The 21,662-nt window shown below is 39.0% G+C and overlaps 1 protein-coding gene across 9 annotated transcripts in view; it reads left to right on the plus strand.

Annotated features, from left to right (window-relative positions):
• Nucleotides 1-21,662, plus strand: part of FNDC3B (fibronectin type III domain containing 3B) — a 324,758-nt gene that overhangs the window by 72,195 nt on the left and 230,901 nt on the right. For all 9 annotated transcript variants that reach the window (XM_057738341.1, XM_057738351.1, XM_057738346.1 and 6 more), the window contains exon 3: nt 19,033-19,108. In XM_057738341.1, coding sequence (XP_057594324.1) covers nt 19,033-19,108 — 76 coding nt within the window. The remainder of the gene's footprint in view (nt 1-19,032; nt 19,109-21,662) is intronic.

The raw sequence follows: 21,662 nt of genomic DNA on the forward strand, positions 1-21,662 counted from the left end.
TCTGTTCCCTTCTCTCCCCTATTCCTAGGCAACCACTCATCTACTTTCTGTCTCTGTGGATAATTTGCCCATTCTGAACATTTCATATAAAGGAAATCATACAATATGTGGTCTTTATGTCTGGCTTCTCTCACTTAACATATGTTTTTAAAGTTCGTCCATGTTGTAGCATGCATCAGTACAGACATACCTCGGAGATATTGTGGGTTCAGTTCTAAAACACCACGATAAAGCAAATATCGCAATAATGTGAGTCACATGAAATTTCTGGTTTCTCAGTACATGTGAAAGTTCTGTTTACACTATACTGTAGTCTCTGAAGTGTGCAGTAGCATGTCTAAAAAATGTACATACATTAATTTAAAAATGTTATTGCTCAAAAATGCTAACCATCTGAGCCTTCAGCAGTCTTAATCTTTTTGTGACTTCAAAGATCACTGATTGCAAATCACCATAATGAATATAATAATAATGAAAAAGGTTGAAATATTGCAAGAATTACCAAAATGTGACACAGAGACATGAAGTAAGCAAATACTATTGGAAAAATGGCGCTGATAGACCCACTCCACACAGAGTTGCCGTGTTAAACTTTCAATGTGTAAAACACGCAATTATCTGTGAAGTGCAATAAAGCAAAAATGCTCAATGAAACAAGGTATGCCTGTACTTTACATCTTTTTTATTGCCAAATAATATTCTAGTGTATGGATAATACCACAGTCCATTTACCCATTCATCAGCTGGTGGACATTCGGACTGCTTCCACTCTTTTTGGCTATTATGAATAATGCTACTATGAATGCGTGCAAATTTTTGTGTGGTTGTGTGTTTTTGTTTCTCTTATATATACCTAGGAGGGAAATTGAACAGCTTTATTTTTAACTATTGTTTTCTAAACAAAGTACTTCTGCTTCTCTCACTATAATTTCTTCTATCTCTAAATAGATCAACATAGCTAAATAAAGTTTGCTTCCCTTAATATGCCTAACCACATAACTATTCTTGAGTTATAAAGGTCAGGTTTCCACCTGAGTTTTTGTGTGTGGCTGTATAAATTATAGTGAATGCTCTTCAGTAATCAAAATATTGGCATTTCATACAGTACGTTTCAGAACCTAATGTTCTGAAACATTTTAGAACTTAATGATGTATTAATTTAACTATCTTTGTTAAGGACTTTTAGCATATCTAGTTTTAGTAGCATCTAGTTTTGAGCATGAAAGAGTAAACATCAGCCTGATTTCCAGCTTGTTCTATTGGCTTAATATTTTAATAATTTCTGAAGAAGAATTACAGCAGCTGCCAGTTAAAGAAACCATTAGGGTTAAGAACAGTGTTCACACAGAATTTACTGATTTGCTGATTTAATCTGTGACACATAACCAACATGACAGTGGTATGCCACTTTGCATATATTCTTAGTACCTTTCTCATAAATGTATTTACTAGGTTCAGTGGGGCGGGGAGAGAGCTAGACGCCTCTTTGTCCTGACTAGCATTTAGCACACAGGGAGCACCTAGCAAATGTTTCATCATTTTTTTTTTCTAATGCCTTGCTTTTCTTTTTTCTTTTAAGCTTCCTCAATATTAATTGCTGATGAGTATTCTTAATGCCTCTTCTTCAGGATGTAGATCTCCTTAAATGTAAACAGAAAACTGTTTCTGGCATAGCCTGTTAACAAGTGCCCTGGAAGACAGGAGTTCAGTTGTGTCCAGTTGTCTTGACTTTTGCCTGTTTTGATTGATCAACATTTGGCATGCCATTTTATTGGGAGTGAGGTTTTTTTTTTTTCCCTTTTGTTTCTTCTTTTTGAAAGCCTTTGTTTCCCCTGGACAGAATACACAGCGAGAGTTTTCCTGGAGCATTCTTCTGAGTACACATTTCCAGGCAGCACATTAAACGTACTAAAACTTTCCACGTTCAGACGGCGCTCGTCATCAGTATGTCTTTTACATCAAATGTACTTCTCCTCCTAATCCAGTGACCTTTTCTGTTCTGGTTGATATCTTCTTAATAACTTTTCCCCTGACAGCTCCCTTCTGCATTCAGTAGTTCAGATCTCTCACCACACAGGTTCATTCTTCAAACATACGGATGGCCACCGTGTCAGGAGGACCCCAAAAGAGGTTTACAATCAGTATAGTGTTGAAAAATGAATAAATGACTTTGGGGAGTCTTGCCCAGGAAAAAGAAGGATATTCAGATGAGAATGGGACTGGCAGTTAAAATATTATTGCTGAATAATATTAAAAAAAAAACACCTTTTATCAGAGAATCCTGTTTAGAGGCTGGGGCTTGAGCTAGAAATTAGAAAAAGTTAGGCTGGTCAAATGTTGGGCTTGGGAAAGCAAATATGGGGAAGCTCAGTTTTGTGTCAGACTCTTCAGCATCACAACATATGAGAAATGTGTAACTTGTGCAGAGGTTTAAAGAAAATTATTATTGCAAACTGCTGTACATGTTTTCTATACTACTCAAACTTATAAGGCCTCTTGTGTCAAGATTGTCAGCTTCTCTTCTTTGAGATTTGGGGTGGGAAGGAGGAGTGAGAGGGTAAGATTTATGTGTGAATTAAGGAGTGGCTGAATAATAGATCTGTTCATTTTAATAAGCATTTATCATGTCTTCTACGCAGGACTGTATTAGGTGCTGGTGACACAAAGCTGAATAAGACACTGTTTTTGCCTTAAAGGAATGAGCAGTCTAGTTGGGGAGCAAAATGTGGCTTCCCTGTGCCCCCCTCCCCCCCCCCAAAAAAAAAAAAAGAAAAAGAGGCTGTATTTACACGTGTGTAGAACCACGGGAGTAGTGCTTGGATTGCAGAATGTATCAGTGCCTTGGGAGTGCAGAGGAGGGGTGGATCAGGGAACGGGATAGGCAGACAGGAAAGCAGACCAGTCAAAGAAAAGTGTCTGTGGGGAGGCTGAGCCTGAACTGAGATCTTACTGGAAGTTATTCAAGCTTTGCATATCATGGAATCAGTTTCTGTTTTATGAAATGTGAATACTCTGCAGGGATAGTATAGTCAACGAAGAGCTAATGTTAGTGGCACCCCAAGCAAACCCTATATCTTTTCTGGAAACATTGCTCTTCAGTATTCTTTCTGGAGACTCTGCTTGCCCTCTGACGTATCCAGTCTGGCAGTTCACTGCTGGCCTGCTGATGTCTATTCCTCACAATTACCGACTCTGCAGAAGTGCAGATATGAGCACCCCTTCACCAAAGCTGCTTTCCAGTAGCACAGGCAGCCCCCTCTGTTTCTGAGGGCTTCCTTGTAACTGTAAAAGATGGTGTGGGTTTATCCAGGTCTGTGGTCTGATTTTACAATCCTCTCGACCTTAGGTTTGCCAATTCCACTCAGTACAAAGGCTACCAAAAAGGCATAGCCTGTGCATAATCTCTGTCTCACAAAGGAAAATGTTGATGCCATACAGAGGGTGGTGTTATATGTGGCACCCACAATAATTATGACACATGACATATAATTATGACAGCTCTGAGCTGTCTGGGTTGAGAGACACTTCAGAATTTAATTAGCCAAAGGCAATAATAATAATATATAAGATGTAGTCAGTATCCTTCAAATGGTAGAAATAGAGCTGCCTTCAAAAAGGAGAGGATTAAGGAAAAACACTGGCGTGGCAAGGTTGCACTGCAAAATAACAGCAATTTAAAACTCTGTGGTGGTTTTAACATTATGATTGTTTTCAACTTACTGCAATGTTTGACTGTCTGGTTGCACTCTAAACTCCAGGCGAGCAGGGGCTGTGTGTCTCTTGTTCATGCTGTGCTCGGCATCTGAGGTAGCTTTCAGTAAGTCCTTCAGAATGGATGAAGGATGAACGAAATGAACACGTTTAATTCATCTAAACCAGGGCTTGAAAACTGGCTACCTATTGCATTTGTTGTGCAGACATTAAAAAAAAGAAATCTTTACAGTTAACAAAAATAGGTGCCAATCTGTAAAAATGGGAAGACTTACACAAATTTCTGCATCTTTATGTCAAGAACCCAGAAGATCTGATAACTGGGCTGGTTGTCCCACTTGGCAACAGTTGATTGGCACAAAGTAGCAGCCGCCTGCTTTGGATGGGGAGTGTCATCCTCAGGCCCCGCTCTGTCCACTTCTCTCCATTTCCAAACTTGCCTGGGCTCTGTGGTCACCGGAACTTGCAACCTGGAGATTGCTAACTTTTTTTTTTTTTAACCTTTGAAATTGCTTCTTGTGCTCATACATACCGGGTTTTAAATATAGCAAAAACATTTAAGATTTTTGAGGCACACTCATTGTGTATCATACTGATGAAGTGATTTTAAGTCTCTGAGTTTTCTGCTATCCTTATGACTTGTAAAATGAGCTAGTGTGGGCTCTGGTTCATATGGCTTTGTAGAAGGGTTTCAGTTATCTGTCTTACAGTTTAGGACCCATGTGTGGGTTTTTTTGGCCTCTGCTTTTCAGAACAGTATTTGAGTCCCCAGTCAGTGCCACAATGAGCACTCCTCAAAGCGTAGGAAGGGCAGAAGAAACAACCAGGCACCTTGGTTTTACTGTTTACATACTAGTTAGGGGACATTAAACACAGATGCAAGGTATCATCGTTCCAGGGGATAGAGATGCAAATGCTTGTGTTTACAGTCTTTTTTACAGTCTCCAAGAATTGCGTTTTCCTTAGGTACTTACTGAAATAGAATTTTTTAAATGTAAAATGTCCCTGGTATTACCTAGATGAGGCATTTTTATTTGAAATCATTTCTATATTGACTTTCTCTTTGAATAAGATTAAATTTGATAGTAGATTTCCAACCTTGAATCTCCTTTTTTTGGGAAAATAGGTATTTGTCATGTTGAATACAATATGATAGCCATTGATGTATCTTATAGTTCAGTAAAAATAACATATGCACACACACACAGAAGGAAAAGACGGGACTGTTCTCCATCCAGAATGTGTTGAGACATATGTTTGCACATAGTTGTTTCCATGTTGGCAGACTTTTCTTTTCTTTGTCCAAATGATTGACTGAAGTATGACTGTATAGCAGTTACATGCGTTACATTCCAAACCGGACAGCAGTGAGCAGGCTGCATAAAATTAGTAACATTAATCTCTAAGTTCCAAATGCAGCTGCAGGAAATAAACAACCTGCAGGGGAGCCCAACCCTGAAGCGGCCTAGAATTGCATCTAGGTAATTTGGGGCTTAACAGCCTTCAGATTACATTAGTTTTCTCATTTAAATTGGGATTGGTCAGAACTAGGTGCAACTTCGTCATTTTCCAGCCAGCTCTGCTGTTACAATAAATTGAAGCTGGACTGTGGTGGGCCTCAAGAAGAGGCATTTCAGTGCCACGGTAGTGTCCATGCCTACGTTGGTATTGCTTCTCAGCCTTGGACCTTTTTCTTTAGCAGGCAACCATCAGATAAATCATTGCTGAGAGGAAATCTGTTTTATGTGCAGCATGTGTTGAGCACAACCATTAACTAGAATAATTTGACCTGGATCCGTTCTTTATTTCCCATTCCTTGCCCCTTTGCAGTATAGTAGATGTGCATTTGGATAAAATGGACAGTCTACATTTAGAAAATTACTTTGCCAGCGGTTTCTGCTTTGCAAATAACTAGGCAGCCACTTACGTGGAGATAGCAGAACATCAGAGGTACGTGGTCTAATTTTGCGGGACAGGTTGACTAGAGAGTATTATGTCAGGAAAGGGTTCCATTCCTATTACAGTCGACCCATGAACAACATGGATTTGAACTGCACAGGTCCACTTATACACTTATTTATATTTTTCAGTAGTATTATAGAACTACACCATCCACCATTGGTTGAGTCTGCAGATGTGCAACTGGGGATACCAAGGACCCACTAATACAGAGGGCCAACTATAAGTTATAGAAGGATTTTTGACTGTGTGAATGGTCGGTGCCCTTAAGCCCTGTGTTTTTCAAGAATCAGCTGTGTTTTTAAAAAGTGGAAGTCAATTCTTCTGAGCCAAACCTTAGGTGTGTAGAGAAATGGACTTGCGTTGTTATCCAGTTGTGTTGCATGACTTCTAATTTTTAGGAGTCGTTAAAATGTTATGTTTTCTAAGTAGGTAGAAAAATTCTGCACTGAAGCATGTTACTTGGATAGAAGTTTCTTTGGTCTTTATGTGTATCAGAATATTGAGTGGTCGCTCTGGTTCATGGGGGAAACTGTGACACATTGAAGCATGTGCTTTAGTTAGTGATGGTGTTTGGTAGCTAAATGGGCCAGAGTTACGCAGCTCATTTATCTTTTCTGACTTGTTTTACATTGACAGAATGCATCTATTTAAAACTCATCTTAATTCTCATCACCTTGGCAAAAAGGCTATATAAAAAACATTCTTATAGAATGGCTGTTTCTTTATAATTTATTTGGTGGCTTTAGTCATGACCGAAAATAAGTATAATATAAAATATGAATATGAGTTACAAAGGAATTATGTGTATTTTTTTTTTAATGGCAGCTATTATTATGCTTTATTTCTGTGTTGGGTCTTCGTTGCTGCACTCGGGCTTTTCTCTGGTTGTGGTGAGCGGGGGCTACTTTTCATTGCGGTGTGTGGGCTTCTCATTTCGTTGGGTGGGCTTCTTATTGCGGTGGCTTCTCTTGTTGCGGAGCACAGGCTCTAGGCCTGCGGGTTTCAGTAGTTGTGGCTCGCAGGCTCTAGTGCACAGGCTCAGTGGTTGTGGTGCATGGGCTTAGTTGCTCTGCGGCATGTGGGATCCTCCCGGCCCAGGGATTGAACCCATGTCTCCTGCATTGGCAGGTGGATTCTTAACTGCTGCGCTGCCAGGGAAGTCCCTGTATTTTTCTTATAAGGTTTGCGTTGAGAAATCAGACCTTAGGCTTATATATAGGCTGTCTGGGAATAATAATCTGTTTTAAAGACCCAAAGAATCAATTGAGGGTAGAGTTGGGTGATAGAGGACATAATCCTTTAATAGATGAGTGTTCACATCCCATTTACTGCTCAGACTTTCTCTTTTCTTGTTTTCTTATTTTTAAAGCGGTTTTCTTAGGGCCAGGCACTGAGAATCTTCTTACTTTTTATTGACTGCCTCTCCACACCATGCTTCTTCAAGCTGCCTTGGCACTTTAAAGAGCCTCCATTAGGGAGACTTGAAGCTAGGCATCACACCCGGTGTATGCTTTTTCTTTGGAGGGGGACAGTGGCTCATTTTCTAACAGTTATTCTAAAGTCAGGGGGGAAGTGTAGGCTAAAATGTTTTGTAATATTCCAGAGATTTCAGTATCTTAACAATGTAAAAGATACATCAAAGGTGAGATTTTTTGGCATTGAAAGAATGCCAAGTGTCTAGCCGAATTTTTGGCTTTTACCTCAAACTTAAACGTTACTTTTTAAGCTTGCCGATCACCCAAGGGCTTTTAGTCTCAGTTTGATGCTCAACTTTTAGTTGAGTGGTTATCTGTTAAATTATTGGAAAGAATGCTCCCCCCTTTTGGGCCTCACTGCATGGCTTGCAGGATCTTGTTTCCCCAACCAGGGACCAAATCTGGGCCATGGCAGTGAAACTGCCAGGGAACTCCCCAAGAATGGTTTTTATCTGATATTTTCATTTCTTTGTTCCCTGTGTGGTGAAAAGAATGAATAGTAACTATTTGAGGGCTTATGACGTGCTAAGAATGGTACTAAGCACTTAGGTACATCATTTTTTCCAGTGAACGTACACCTCGTAAGGTGGTGATCATTTTTACAGACAGAGCCACAGGTGAGAAAGATTAAGTACTTTGCAGTACTGGGACTGGGATTTGAATCCACTCATGTACTACCTTCCAGGAAGGGTGGAGTTGCTTGGATTAGGCATATTTCCATTGTTTTGTTCATGTAAACAGTCAGGAGAGACATGGGACTGGGTTTTGCACAGTAGTAGATTGTAACGTTTACAAAGAAGAGTATTCCTGCTATTACCTTATATAATCTTCACGTCAAGTCTGGAAGATGGCAGTGATACTGGCTCTGGAGCTTCTCAGAATCGCGGACCAAGCTGTAGTGACCATGTCTAAAGCCTGGAGACACTGGCTGAGTTTGCAGGAGGAGTTGGGGGTGAAGTCGTTTTAGGCCCAGGCCATCCGAGTAGCGCCTTTTCTTTCCCTGGGGAATTATTTTCTCCCTGAAGTTAGCCGTAGGGGAACAGTTCCCTCTGGGGTCAGCAGCTGCTGAGAGATGGTGCTGACCAGAGAAGGTCAGCAGGAGTTCCTCGTCCCTGGGAGTCTCACTCTGGGGATGAGGAGAAGGCCTTTTGTGTGCTTTCTCTTCCTCCCAGCCTTTCATTTCCATTCAAAAATTATATCACCCCAGAGGCACAGTTTTTATGTCTTAAGAAATCTAAAAACTTATTGTAAGAGTTGAACGTATTAGATTTTTTTTTCATTTCTGAATTTATAATTATTGCTCTTAAGTAACGCCAGAATAAAAAAAAAGTCTCAGTTTACCCTTCAAAGAGAAATTACTCCATGAGCATCTCCGAATTGTCTCACCTCTGCTCATTCCTGTTCTCGGGGTGGGGGGGGACACAAGATTAGGTGTCATGCAGTATTCATGCCAGGAGACCACACCCCTTTGCTAGTGAGTTCCTCGTTTTCTTTGTTTTAGATTGATGAAGGCTGCTTGGACTTTGAGTCTCCTCAAGATGTTAATTATATGTTTCAAAATCATGTGTTCTGTTAAAAATCACTTATGCATAGCCTTGGAAAGAGAACTTGGAGGCAGGGAGGTGCTTCAGGGGTGCAGAATATTGTTTGGAGGCCTTGGGAAATAAATCTTAAGTTCATTTACCACCAAGACATATTTAGTCAGTGTATATAAACAAAAGAAGTCACAGTGTGCCTGGCTGTTATTTGTCCCAGATGGAGTTTAAACTTGGCTCATTATACTGCGCTGATGTCATGGTGCATAAACTGGCCCCAGTTAGAGACGTGCATAGAATCTGCTGTGTGCTTGTGTGTGCTGAGGGCGTGTGAGGAGGAGGGAGGGGCTGGCTGGAAAATCGTTGTTACATTTTTCCTTTGCTGTCTGCAGAGCCTAGTGTCAGTCCTGAATTTGGACTTGTTGCAGGATGAGGGAAGAATCAGAATAATCTGTTCATTTGTGCAAGTCGGTATGTGATGCACTCAGGGATGTCGTTCTTCCCAGACTGCATGTAAGTGCATCAGGCTTTCCTACAGTTGCTTATGTTGCTCTGGTACTAAAATCTAGAAAGGAAAATCTTAAAGCACTACATTTTTGAAGAACATTTTCAGTCTGTCTGTCTTGAAGTTTTTAACCTGAATAGTTTTTTTTTTTTTAAGTTTTTAATGGTCTTAAGTATCCAGCTGTATAATAATGTTTTCCTGGATTGAATGATGGATAACCTTTCAAACTAGTTGCTTAAGTGTTTAAAAAGGCAGACGCCCGATGCTTCTCAGAGAATCTGGCCAGGTTTAATTCTTATTATATGCTTTGAGAAGGTAGCTTATGGGTCAGAAAAGGGTCCTCTCCTGGTGTTCTGGGCACTTAATAGGAAATCTCCACATACTGTGGCGTTACTTTGTTACATTTTATTGCTGCCTTTCCTTATGATAATCTTAATTAGAAGCGGTTCCACGTAATTCAAACCATTTTGTGGATATAAAGGGCTTAGATTTCAGAACTTCTGTGAATGGATTCCAAAGTCACTATTGTTGCTGGGATCCACGGAAGCTAAACAGACACTGGAATGTGAATGAGTTGGGAGGTGATCCTTTAAGGAAAGCCAAAATGTTTCTCAAACAGCAGTTCTGTTCAGAGGTGAGTATTGGCAGGTTTTACATTTTATTGAGAATATGAAATGTGGCAGATTCGGTAAAATTTTTTCTTTAGACTTAATTATTAGAGGCCATATTTTTCCTTAACTGAGAGACTTGTCACTGGTAGAAATTTGAAGAAAAAGGAATATTAATAACAGTTACTTACTGAGCACATTGCTAGGTACAAGGCCTTCTACCAGGACTTCTACTGAGCACATGCTAGGTACAAGGCCTTCTACCTTCTACCACTGGGGGTGCTGTCTTCCTTAGAGCACACAGGTAAGGTAGGTGATTATCTCTTTTCAGAGGAGGAAATGCAGGGTTAGAAAGGTTAAGTGCCCTGTCTGGCAGAACTGGGACTTAACTGTGATTTGTCTGATTTGCTCTTCTTACTGTTTATCTTTGGTATCCTAGTTAATTTTTAAACTATTAGTTAAAAAATGAATTGAAACTAAAATGAGATTAGCACCGAGTGACTTAATTACTCAGTATTTACGTACTATAATGTTACATAGAAGACAACTCTGGCCTGAATGCCATCTAATTTTACCTCAACATATAGTGTGGTAGGAAGACAAACATGTAGAAGAAATATGTGCTATTACGTACTTATTTTTTTAAATCTTAAAAGGTAATTAAGATTCATCTTAAAGTTAATGATTAAGTTGTAGGTCATGCAGTTTTTTTTTTCCTTATCTGCAATTCTGAGTCCTTAAATTATTTTTTTCAAACTTTTTTTTTGTGTGTATGTATGATATGCCAAAAAGGCAAACTATAACTTAAAGATATAAAAAATGAATTAACTGGTCTGAAATGGGATTATCTAGGAATCAGAAGGAGATGTTTGGGGGATGTGATTAACTTGGGACCCTTGAAAGTAAGTAATGATTCTCCTTTGACTCATAATATTTGTTTCCCAATAATCCTACTGTTAGTCCTCCTTTCCTTTTGATTGGCAAACCAATCAACAACATAGTAGGTGGACAACATAGCCCAGTGTGGGGTTGATGAGTTCACTAGACGTAAAAGGAATTACTGCTAGGTTGGCTGCTGAGTGCTTTGGAAGTTAGCTTTTTAGAGCAAGAAGCTAAAGAGAAGAAATAGGGACAGTAAAGGTCTAGGAAGAGGTGGAGACACAAGAGAGGGATAGATTGTGAAGGCCTGTCAGTTGCCAGTGATAGGAGTGGTGGGAATGGAAATGCCAGAATCACAGTTGGATAACAGAATTAGGGAGTGCAAGAGGAAGTAGGAAAAATTAAGTAGTTATGTCTGGGATAGCCATACCCATCACTACACCTCTGTAATCAGAGATGCCCTGGTGTTGGCAGGGAGGGCAGAACTCTTCAGCAGCAAACCTTGTGATCTGGATGGCCATATTTAAAGGTTAAACCATCGGTTATTTTTGAGAATTCTTACTTAGAGCAGCTTAACCCCTGAATTAAGTTCCAGGTGAATGTTTCATTAGTATCTTTGGTGGTCTCTATGTGTCCAGTGTTTCCCATCTCAGTTTGAGTTTCTCACTACTGTCAGAGTTATCTTAATAATGTTGCTTTCCTACTGGAAAATTCTGCTCACAAGATAAGGTCCAGACTTTCAAGTGGGGCAAACAGTGGCTTTTCTGAGGTGGGCATGGTCTGCCTCTGCAGTCTCACCTTTTCCCTTCTTTTGCATGCTTATGCCATTACAGCCATGTTGGAATTCTCTGCCACATTGGAATTCTAAGTGCACCATACCAGTCAGGCTTCCGTGTGTGTACTGTGTGATTGTTCTTTTGCTTGTCCTCTTATTCCCCCTTTAAATGTCACCTCCAACTGTAACTTTTCCTGATTTCTTAAAGTTTTCTTCAGTTTCCATCACACTTTATAGCAAATAATATTTTATTATAGTTAATTGTATCTTCTACTCTTGCATCAATGGGTAGGATTTCATCTTTCTCATTTTAGAATCATCAGTGCTTAATAAAGTGCCTGGCCCATAGTAACTACTCAGCAAATGTTTGTTGAATGATCAGGGTTTCAATAATTGCATTAGGAATGGATTTAAATAAGTTTAATATAAAAAATGCAAAGGCAAGGCCTGAATAGTGATGATAATATACTGTGCAGTGGCAGGGAAGGGCTGGGGTCTCTTCTACAAACTCCTTCCAAAACCGTAGAACATTACATATTTGTATTCATTTCTAATCTTATGTTAGCGGGAACAAAATATAAGGCAATAGTACTGTTAATTTTAAGCAATTAAGAAAGTATAGAAGTAAGAAAAGTCAACTCTATAATGTTTAAAGACAAAATATTGGGAAGTGATTTTCTGTCAGTTGTAGGAATGAGAACATTTTTCACGGGCACGTTATTTCTTGATTGTCTGGGGAGAAGAACAGTGTTCAGTGAATGACATGGCCAGCGTTGAAATGGGTTTTAAAACTAGTCGACCATTGGGAATGTAGGCAGTTAAATGTGTTTCTTCACTGGCCTTGAGATTCCCACAGTAGAGTTGTATATTTAGGTTTATTGCACAGCTTATCAGAGGTATGTGACATTAATTAGCACATCAGCTTGAATCATGTCTCAGCCAGTCAAAACCAGACATGAGATAGCTGGATCTAAATGAAGGAAGACATGCAAGATTCAGTGTGCAAAGCACATTCAATGCAGGGCCGATTTAGGTGAAAAGTGGCCTGAGTTGCTGATTCCCCATCATTGTGGCCAGAGCCCAGCATGGAGATATGGGGTGCGTGGATGGAATTGAGGGGTAGAAAAGGGTTTTACCTCACGTGGTGGACATTTTTAATAAGGATTGACCCTGAAACGGTGATGACAGGAACAAAACTTTGTTCTCAGTGCACATAATTTTCAGCTAAAGGAGGAAGAATTATCTTTTTGGTACTCAACAACTCTGAAAATATATTTAATAAAATGAAAAAAATTATTTAAATAAAGGTAATGCTGCTCCAAATGCACAAGGATATTCGGTAGCTGTTACTCTCAGCCAGGGGAAAACTACACTTAATGCTGACATGGAATTTTGGTCTTTTATGTTTTTGGTTTTATCTTGAAAGTACTGTAGTTGAAACTTTAGGTTTGGGCATTTGTGGCTCTCTTAACAGAGGCTTTTAACCTAGTTTGGGCCATCTATGTTACATTTTGCATTTTTTCTATTTAAGCTAATGCTATATTTCTATTCTTAGCAAACAGCTCTTTTTGTAATAGAATCTTTTTATTTAGGGCAGAATACAATTAGAGGGAGTAGAAATATATAACTTCATACAGGCTGCCATTGTATTTTGTTTATAGCCCTTACCACTATCTGTAAACGTGTTATTTTTATTTAAGTGATTCCCCACTCCCATCCCATTCAAGTTCCATTTGTCAGCCTGTGGTAGGGAGAACTTTGTGTTGTCTGAGGCTCTATTTTGTGGCCTGGAGGAATGCCTCACCCATTCTGGGCACTCATTAATATTTGCTGAATTAAGACTGAATAGAGTAGTAATTCTTCTAAGGACACTTATTTCATGAAATGCAGTTCTTGAACTCATTTCAATGTACAGTTTACCCTTGAACAGCACGGGTTTGAACTATGTGGATCCACTTATGTGCAGATATGTTTTTCACTAAATATATATCACAGTACTACACCATCTGCGGTTGAATCAGATGTGGAGGGCCAACTGTAAAGTTACATGCAGATTTGCAACTGCACAGAGGGTTCAAGGTCAAGTGTATGTATTTTCAGCAGACACTGGTATGATTTCAGCACGTAAAAATGTTCTCCTTGGTTCATCTAATTTCTCTTTCCTTGGTTACCTATTAATCCATTCCTATTTTTTTGGTTAATGAGAGGTGACTTTGGGGAAGCCTAGATGCTGAAGACCCACTCTTTTCAGGAGTAATCTTTTATTTTTCTTATGCCTGTGATTAGGCCTTGAGAAATGACATCTAGTGGTTGTGATAATCAAGTGGTTAGCTTCTTGGTTTGTCTTAGGTTTCTAGGGGAATTCAAGGACTTGGCAGTGACTTTATGAGAATAAATTCTGCCCAACATAAAAACAACTGTTTGTTGTTAGTTAAGGATGGATTCCTTACCACCCAACTGCCATATTGGGAGTAAGGGGCTCTGCCTCAGGGAGTGAGCACAGATTTCCTAGAAGACAATGTGTCCTCAGTTTTGGGGGACATGCCTTTGACCCAGTTAAATGCGTTCTCTCCTTGTAACCATTTATTGACGTTTCTCCGTAGAGAACTGACTGCAAAACTCACACCTGTTGGGGAGGTGGGGAAGGGCCAATGTGTGGTAGAAGAGAAGAGTGTGCGTTTTGGTCAGGCAGGGCTGGACTCTAGTGCTGGCTCAGTTATTTTGTAATTTTGTGACTTTAGACAAGTTACTTATCCTCTTTAAGCCTCAGTTTCCCCATCTCTAAAATCTAGATGTCCTTTTGCCTTGAGCTAGTGTATAAGTACCCTTGGATGCAACCTGGTCTTACGTGTTCTTTCCCTGCCAGCTTTGGATTCAGGCTTCAGGTTGGACACGTGAGCAGGTGAGTCAGTCAATACTTTCCCATTATCTACTAGGACCTTCCTCTTTAACTGCTCACATTTTAAATCTTGGGATATTGTCTGTGTGTATGTTATTACCACAAAGGTAATTATCGGTCATTTGCTGCTCATTGTCTCCCTTTTCCTGATTTGGAGAAAAGAGACAGAATTCAAAAAACAAATGATGCTACTTTTCAGTTTTGCTTGAGGCTAGCTGTGGTCTTGGCACTGAGACCAGGGCCTCAAAGGTGTATCTTGATAGATGGTTTGAGTCCTCCAGGGCCTGGGTGGAGTTTGTCAGGATTTTTCTGGAGTTTGGGAATTTGGAGTGAGAGAGAGAGAGAGGGAGAGAGAGTGTGTGTCCAGAAGGAAGGTGCTACTATTCCTTTCATGGAGTCAAAGGTAACTTTTTAAGTTATTAGATCTTCCTGGGTAGAATCTGTCCTTACATGGAACTCTTCTGGAGCTTTCGGGTTGTATCTGTTTGGATATTCACAAATGCTGGCTCCAAATGAGACCATTCATTCATACATGAAACAGCTAAGAGTAAGACAAGCCTCATAGAATGTGGCAAGTGGGAAAAGCTCTGAAAGTGAAACGGGATCTCCTCTCCTCGAACAGTTTATATCTTGATTGTCTGGGTATAGGATTTAACTTTTAAGAATACTGCAAATGTAACATTTCATCTTTGGTCTGTCAGTACTGCTCTCCCAGCAGAAGCTTTTGTGATGGACTCATACATAGCTGTGATTATTTAGTCGGGTAGCTGGTAGTATTTTATTTGAGGCATAAATTGGAATTTGCCTCCAGGAGAAGTCTTCTGGTTAATCAGCCACCCAAAATTTAAATTGCAAAAGTAGCTTTCCTTTTGCTCTTCTAATAAGTTAGAGTTAGATTTAGATTTGTACCTTTAAGAAAAGATGTGTTATACTTGTTTCAATTGCCTTATTGGGTAAAGCTTTCCCAGGATGCTGTATTTAGCCTTTTGCTCAATAATGTTAATTCTACCTCTTGTTTTATTGTTTCTTTAGATTTTGAAAGAATGGTCACTTATTTTTCATTAAGCCTTGATGAACTACCTTTGGTTACTTGGGGCTGCTTGGCTTGTATAGCACTAACAGATTTGAAACAGATCTGGTGAAGCAATAGTAACCTGAAGTATGCTCTTATGATTTGATTAACGTGGTTCTACTTTAACATCTCTTGGGGAAAAAAAAAAAAATCTCTCAGTGGTTAAAATCTTTGTTCTTTTTTTTTCCTTCTCCTCTGACAAGACACAGTGTACAGCATGACTTGTTTTAATGCTGACTTTGGAAAAGCAGGAAATGCTTACTGAGTGGACAAAAAATGATGAGGTTTGGACAGTGATGTTATGTTTTTACATTCTGTATTTAAGAGCACTTGTAAGTGTAATGTCTGCTTTGTGGCTAAAGAGAGAAGGAAGGAGGGAGGGAAGCGGGGGGCAGGGTGAGGAGAGACAGATAGAGAGAGATACTCAGAGAGAGAGAGAGAGACAGACAGACTGATTGACCTTTGTGACATGAGAGGTTAAGTGCCGGGGAGCCTGCTGGGTGTGACTGGTGCTCTCAGGGCTGCGTCATGCAAGGCCTGCTGCCGCTGTCTCATTGATGTCTCCGGTCAGGGACCGATCATTGGACTGCTGGGTGTCAGAACTTTATTTTCATCTCTCCTTTATTGACAGTGAAAACAGCAAGGTGGTCAGTCTGCTTCAGTATAATAAAATGTTTTCTTTTAAAATGTCTCGGTGCCAAGATGAATATGGTTTGCTCAAATAATGACTTTTGCTCTTACTAAGAAAAATTGATATTGGGACACAGGAGATTTGCCTGGTTTCTGAGGTAACTTGGTAGAGTATAATCTTGTTGCCATAGCAACACAGCAGCAGCCAAAATTACAGGAACTAAACATTTGAAGAGAGGTATTTTAATAGGATGCGTACAAGCCCTTTACCTATCATCTTTCTCCCCGAAGAAGTGGGGTGGGGGTCAGGAGTGGGCCTCCTGTGAGCAGGGAGGAGAAGGCATAAATGGTTTTCGGAGGCTGGATGCCTCCAGGCCATTCTTTGAATTGTGACCTAGTGTCAGTGACTGCTGAGGGAGGAACTGTTACAGACACTTTTCATGCAATGTGATAAGCAGATAATGTGACAGAACCTGGAGTATACTCCAATTCAGAAATCCCTTTTCTTGCCCGGGACTTCCCATGAGACTGGTGAATTTTGCCTTTAGAACCAGCATTTAGGACACATTCTCTGACAATTACGAGTGTAGTGGAAGACAGTATATGAATTTGGGATTGTCCAAGAATATCTGGGTCGTAGTCTTAGTGTCCACTGATTTTTTTTTTTTTTTCTCTGACTAAAGAATTCTACAGGCATAGATTATAGGCCTATCCCTAGAGGCTTAAACACAAAGCAGATGGTTTCTGCTCTATCACAGTGATGTTAGAATTGGTTTAAGGACTTTTAAAAAAAACATGAATAATTTTCTTTATTGGAGCTTTTTTATTCCATTGTAGGCGAGTTATGTTCTATGTGTACATAAAAATAAAGTTAAATCAAAAATATTTTCATGTTAGGAATGATTTTAAAAAGTCAGTTTCAAGAAAGCAATTGAAATATCTTAATCACACCATAGAGATCTGAAAGGATTTCCTTTTGGGTTCTTAAAATGGCACAGTGTGTTTACATTGGTGGGAATTTAATACTTAAGACTGAAAGATTATTGACACAGTTATGTAAAGAAAAAATAAATTGCCTTGAAGTAACTGTTGTAATTCAAGATAACGAGAAGCACCAGGGATGAATCTTGTACTACTTTCCCCTGAATGATCCTGTTTTCTCTAGTTAATGTATTTCCAGATTAAAAAAAAATTAATATCCCAGCAGTGTTTCCTGTGGTGAATTATTAATAGAAGCAAAATACAAGGATATTAAAGGTTTAATTTTTAAAAATGAAATGGTTTTGGTCTTAATAAATAGTTTTAAAAAACAGATAAATTATGGTCCATACATTAAATAAAGTTGACTTTTAAAATTGCATATTATGAAAGCTCAATTTCCAAGTTAAAATAATTGTTGCAGTCGTTTTTCCCTACATTTTATGACTTTCATTCATTCAGTAAATATATTTCTCGAGCACTTATTCTATGTCAGATCTTACCCTTATAGAGCCTAGATTAAAGGAGACACAAAAATAATTCCTTTATTAATTAATTACAATTGTAAATTTTAGGAAGAAGTAGAGTTTTGTTTGTTTTTTCGAGAACACATAATGCAAGACCTGTCCTGTCCTGAGAGTCTAATGCCACTTCTTAATCTGGCAAGGATGAATGGACATTGGCTGGTTGAGGAAGGAGTAAGGTGGGCAGTGGGCAGAGATGAAGGAGTGCAGGGAGGGCACTGCAGTCAGAGAGAACAGTGTGCTTGGTGGTTTCGAGGCAGGGAGGAACAAGGCTTGCTCAAAGAACTGTAAGATGAATAGGACACTGATGTCCTTCTACTTTCTAGAAGTACACAGTCATTATTTTAATAGTCTTAATCTTGAACATGATGATTTTTAACTACAGTTTTTTAAGGTTGGATTATGTCCTTTAATTTATATTTAGGTATAAATTAGTGATTTTTTTCCCCTTTTGTTATCTAAAGGAACTACATGAGATTAGAACTAAAACCCTGAGGTTCTTGAAAGAACATACTTTTCACCATGGCGTGCGTGGTTTAGTCTTTTGGATGTTGTCTTCTGATAACTAAATATCTATGTTATATGCTAAAACACTGACATTTAGGTAATAGATTTAAAAATTTGAGTGTTTGATGCGTCCTATTTATAATATTTATTTTATACTGTTCATTGTTATTTCCAGGATCTATACACAGATACTTTTTTTTAATCCCCAAACATTTTTCTTTTCTTTTTCTTTTTTCTTTTATTATTTATTTATTGGCTGTGTTGGGTCTTCATTGATGCACACAGGCTTTCTCTAGTTGTGGTGAGCGGGGGCTACTCTTCGTTGTGGTGTGTAGGCTTCTCATTGCGGTGGCTTCTCTTGTTGCAGAGCACAGGCTCTAGGAGTGCAGGCTTCAGTAGTTACAGCACATGGGCTTAATAGTTTGGTGCACGGCATGTGGCATCTTCCTGGAGGAGAGATTGAACCCATGTCTCCTGTATTGGCAGGTGGATTCTTAACCATTGTGCCACCTAGGAGGCCCCCCCCCCCCAAACATTTTTCTTATAAATTGCTTTCTGTTTTTACGCAGTAGACTCAAGTCAGTAATAGACACTTGGGGAATGGTATGCAGCAGTGTTAGGTCAGAAACTCATTTATCTGTTCAATTTTCCTTTGTAGGTGTAGTTTCTGGTCTTTTTTCTTCTTTGTTTCTGATTTAGTGAAAGAAAAAAAGGAATTGTGTGAAAGAAAAAAGTATCTTAAAATTGAGAGGCTTTTTTAGTTACATAACATAAGCAACACAGCTAAATTCAAATGCATATACTTACCCCCTTCAAATTTGAACCATATCTAAGACATATCCTAAGTTTTGTGTTTATACAAGATTCTGTGCCACATACTTCTTGTCTAGTACATAAATTTTGGTAATGAAACTGTTGAGAAATCCCCAGATGTTCTAGTATTAAATTGAAATTAATGTGTTATTTTGGCAGGTTATTCTCGTTCAAGTTAATCCAGGTGAGACTTTTACAATAAGAGCAGAGGATGGAACACTTCAGTGCATTCAAGGTAAGGAAGTTTTTTGTAAGCATTCTAATCAAAGGAGTTTTCATTTGTTTATTTTATGGAAGTAAGTTTATCTCTGAGTCTGCCTATGATTTTCTAGAAGTAAAATTTATCTTGGATTTTGTTTTTTGTTTGTTTTTGTTTTTTTTTGTCATTTGTTTTCATTAAGGGCGCCTTAATGCTGATGTGGGCCTGTGATATATAAGTGACAAAATTAAATGTCTTGAGTGTTCTATTGATTTTTAAGTTAATTAAATTAACTTGGGAAAGCTTGCGTTGTCTTCATGTTATGGAATTTGGTAGCCCTAAAAAATGCAGAGATTTCTAAGAGACCTTAAAATTCCAGTTCAGAATAGGAAGTACTTTTTCAGATTAAAGTTTCAAATACATATTGCGATGCTATCCAAATGATGCTTTTAGAGGTAAAAATCTGTATTAAATATCAGTTATTTATTACTGAGTAACAAATTACTCAAATTTAGTAGCTTAAAACAACATTTGCTGTCTACAGTTTCTATGCGTCAGGGATTTAGGCACAGCTTAGCTGTGTCCTGTGGCTCTGGGCCTCTCGAAATGCTAAAATGCAGGTGTGGGCAAGAGCTGCAGTCACTGTAAGGCTATCTGAGTGTCAGTGTGTTTCCACGCTCACCTACGTGGTTGCTGGCAGGATTTAGTTTTTTTTTTGCAGGCTACTGGCAGGCGGCTTCCCTCCATTCCTTGCTAAGTGGCTTCTCCATGGGGGTGATTATATTGTGGCAGCTTCATCGGAGCAGCAACTAAAGGGCAAGAGGGAGTACTATGTCCAGCCCACTCCAGAAAGGGGATTACACAGAGTATGAATACCAGCAGGCAGGAATCATTGGGGTCCCCTTTAGAAAGCTGCCCACCACCGTCCACCCTGTCTTCAATAATTCATGTCTCTCCTGTATGCAAGATATCTGATGCGAAGATTTCCAGAAGTCTTACTCCATTACAGCATCAGCTCAGAGTCCAAAATCTTATCTAAATAAGCTCCAGGTATAGGTGAGGCTTTTTGGGTGTAGTTCTTTAAGTACTGCTTCTAGGGCATTTCAGTTAATTTCTGGTTTGTGTAATACTGGTGCCTCTTCTCTGTAGTTCACTTTGGAAAGAAAGATGCTTAGGTACTCTGATCCACATGGGGTTCTATGTAGGAAATCAGTCCAGATCTGGAGTTAGTCTGCTAACTACTGCTGTGTTGGAGGGCACTGTTATGACAGCAGCTTTTTTTGGGGCAGTGATTGGGATTATGGGGCAAATGGTAAATAGGGCTGTAATTAAGTTCAATACTAGGTTATTGATTAGACTGGAATCTGACCAGAGGTCTTATTTTTAATAACTAGGCTTGGTCACCGATATATAAAGAAAATGAAGGGAAATGCCTTTTAGTTTTCCATAATGAACTACATGGAAAAAGTTGATTTTTCTGTTGTTTTGCATAATAGGAGAGTGTGCTGCTGTGTTGTTTCATTAGTTGTTTTTGTAACTATAAGAACAAAAATTTAGGGGAAAAAATTAAAATTCATTAGGCTAGAATCCTAGTGAGTTTTAATTGCAGTTGATCTGAAATGATATAATGATTTCGTTAATGATTTTTTCTGATTGCATTTCTCTGATCATTGTGACCCTGAAATTGATCTTTGGTGTTCTAAACCATTTAAAAACCAAATCTAGTCTTTGGTGATGAATCATACAAAGGAACTTCAGGTAAAGGAAGAGAGAAAATATTTTACAATAGTATGGGTTACAGAATCTCCAACCTATTTATAGTACTGTAACAGATGTTATCAACAAATAAAAACCTCAGAATTCACTCTGTATCTTAAAAAAAAAATCACGCTAGATAAACGATGAAAAGTTATTTTACCTACGCAGAATGAAGCTGATGTTTCCAGTTCAGTAAGAGAATAGTTGAGCCTCTGGTCATGGTAACGTTGGAACCCTATGCATTGGCTAGAAGACTGTGTCCCTCTACAACTGAGTATGTGTAATAGAATCTATAAAAGCAAATTGCTGAATGGATCAACATATATAAAATCCACTTTTTCATGCTACCTGCTTTTACATTTGGTGTCTGAAGAGTGTGTGTGTGTGTGTGTGTGTGTGTGTGTGTGTGTTCATCTAGTTAGCCTCGTCCTCACTTTTTCTTTGAATCCATGTTTGTAACTGGTGTACCCTGCAGGGAGTTTTGCAAGTGTATTGCTCTGTCCACAATGGAAGCTTTGTATTTATTCATGATGATACTTGGAGATAGATGACACTAACACTCCTTTCAGTGATTAAAAAAAATGCCATTGACTAAAGAAAGATTGTAGAGCCATTTATCTTTGGCTTCCTGAGCCTTCCTATTCTTTGTTCTCTTCTGAACACCGAGGTACTGTGGTTATCTTTATTTGGGACATGTTGGTACCTGGCCCAACTAATTGAAATGACACAGGACAGGATGAGAGAGACCTGGAACCCCAAGTGATTTGCTAGGGCTTGGGAGGCACTGGGACAACAGGACCAACTGCAGGAACTGGAAGGAAACCCAGTCCAG

Source organism: Hippopotamus amphibius, chromosome 6, assembly GCF_030028045.1.
Source record: "Hippopotamus amphibius kiboko isolate mHipAmp2 chromosome 6, mHipAmp2.hap2, whole genome shotgun sequence".
In the NCBI taxonomy this organism is placed as follows: Eukaryota; Metazoa; Chordata; class Mammalia; order Artiodactyla; family Hippopotamidae; genus Hippopotamus; species Hippopotamus amphibius.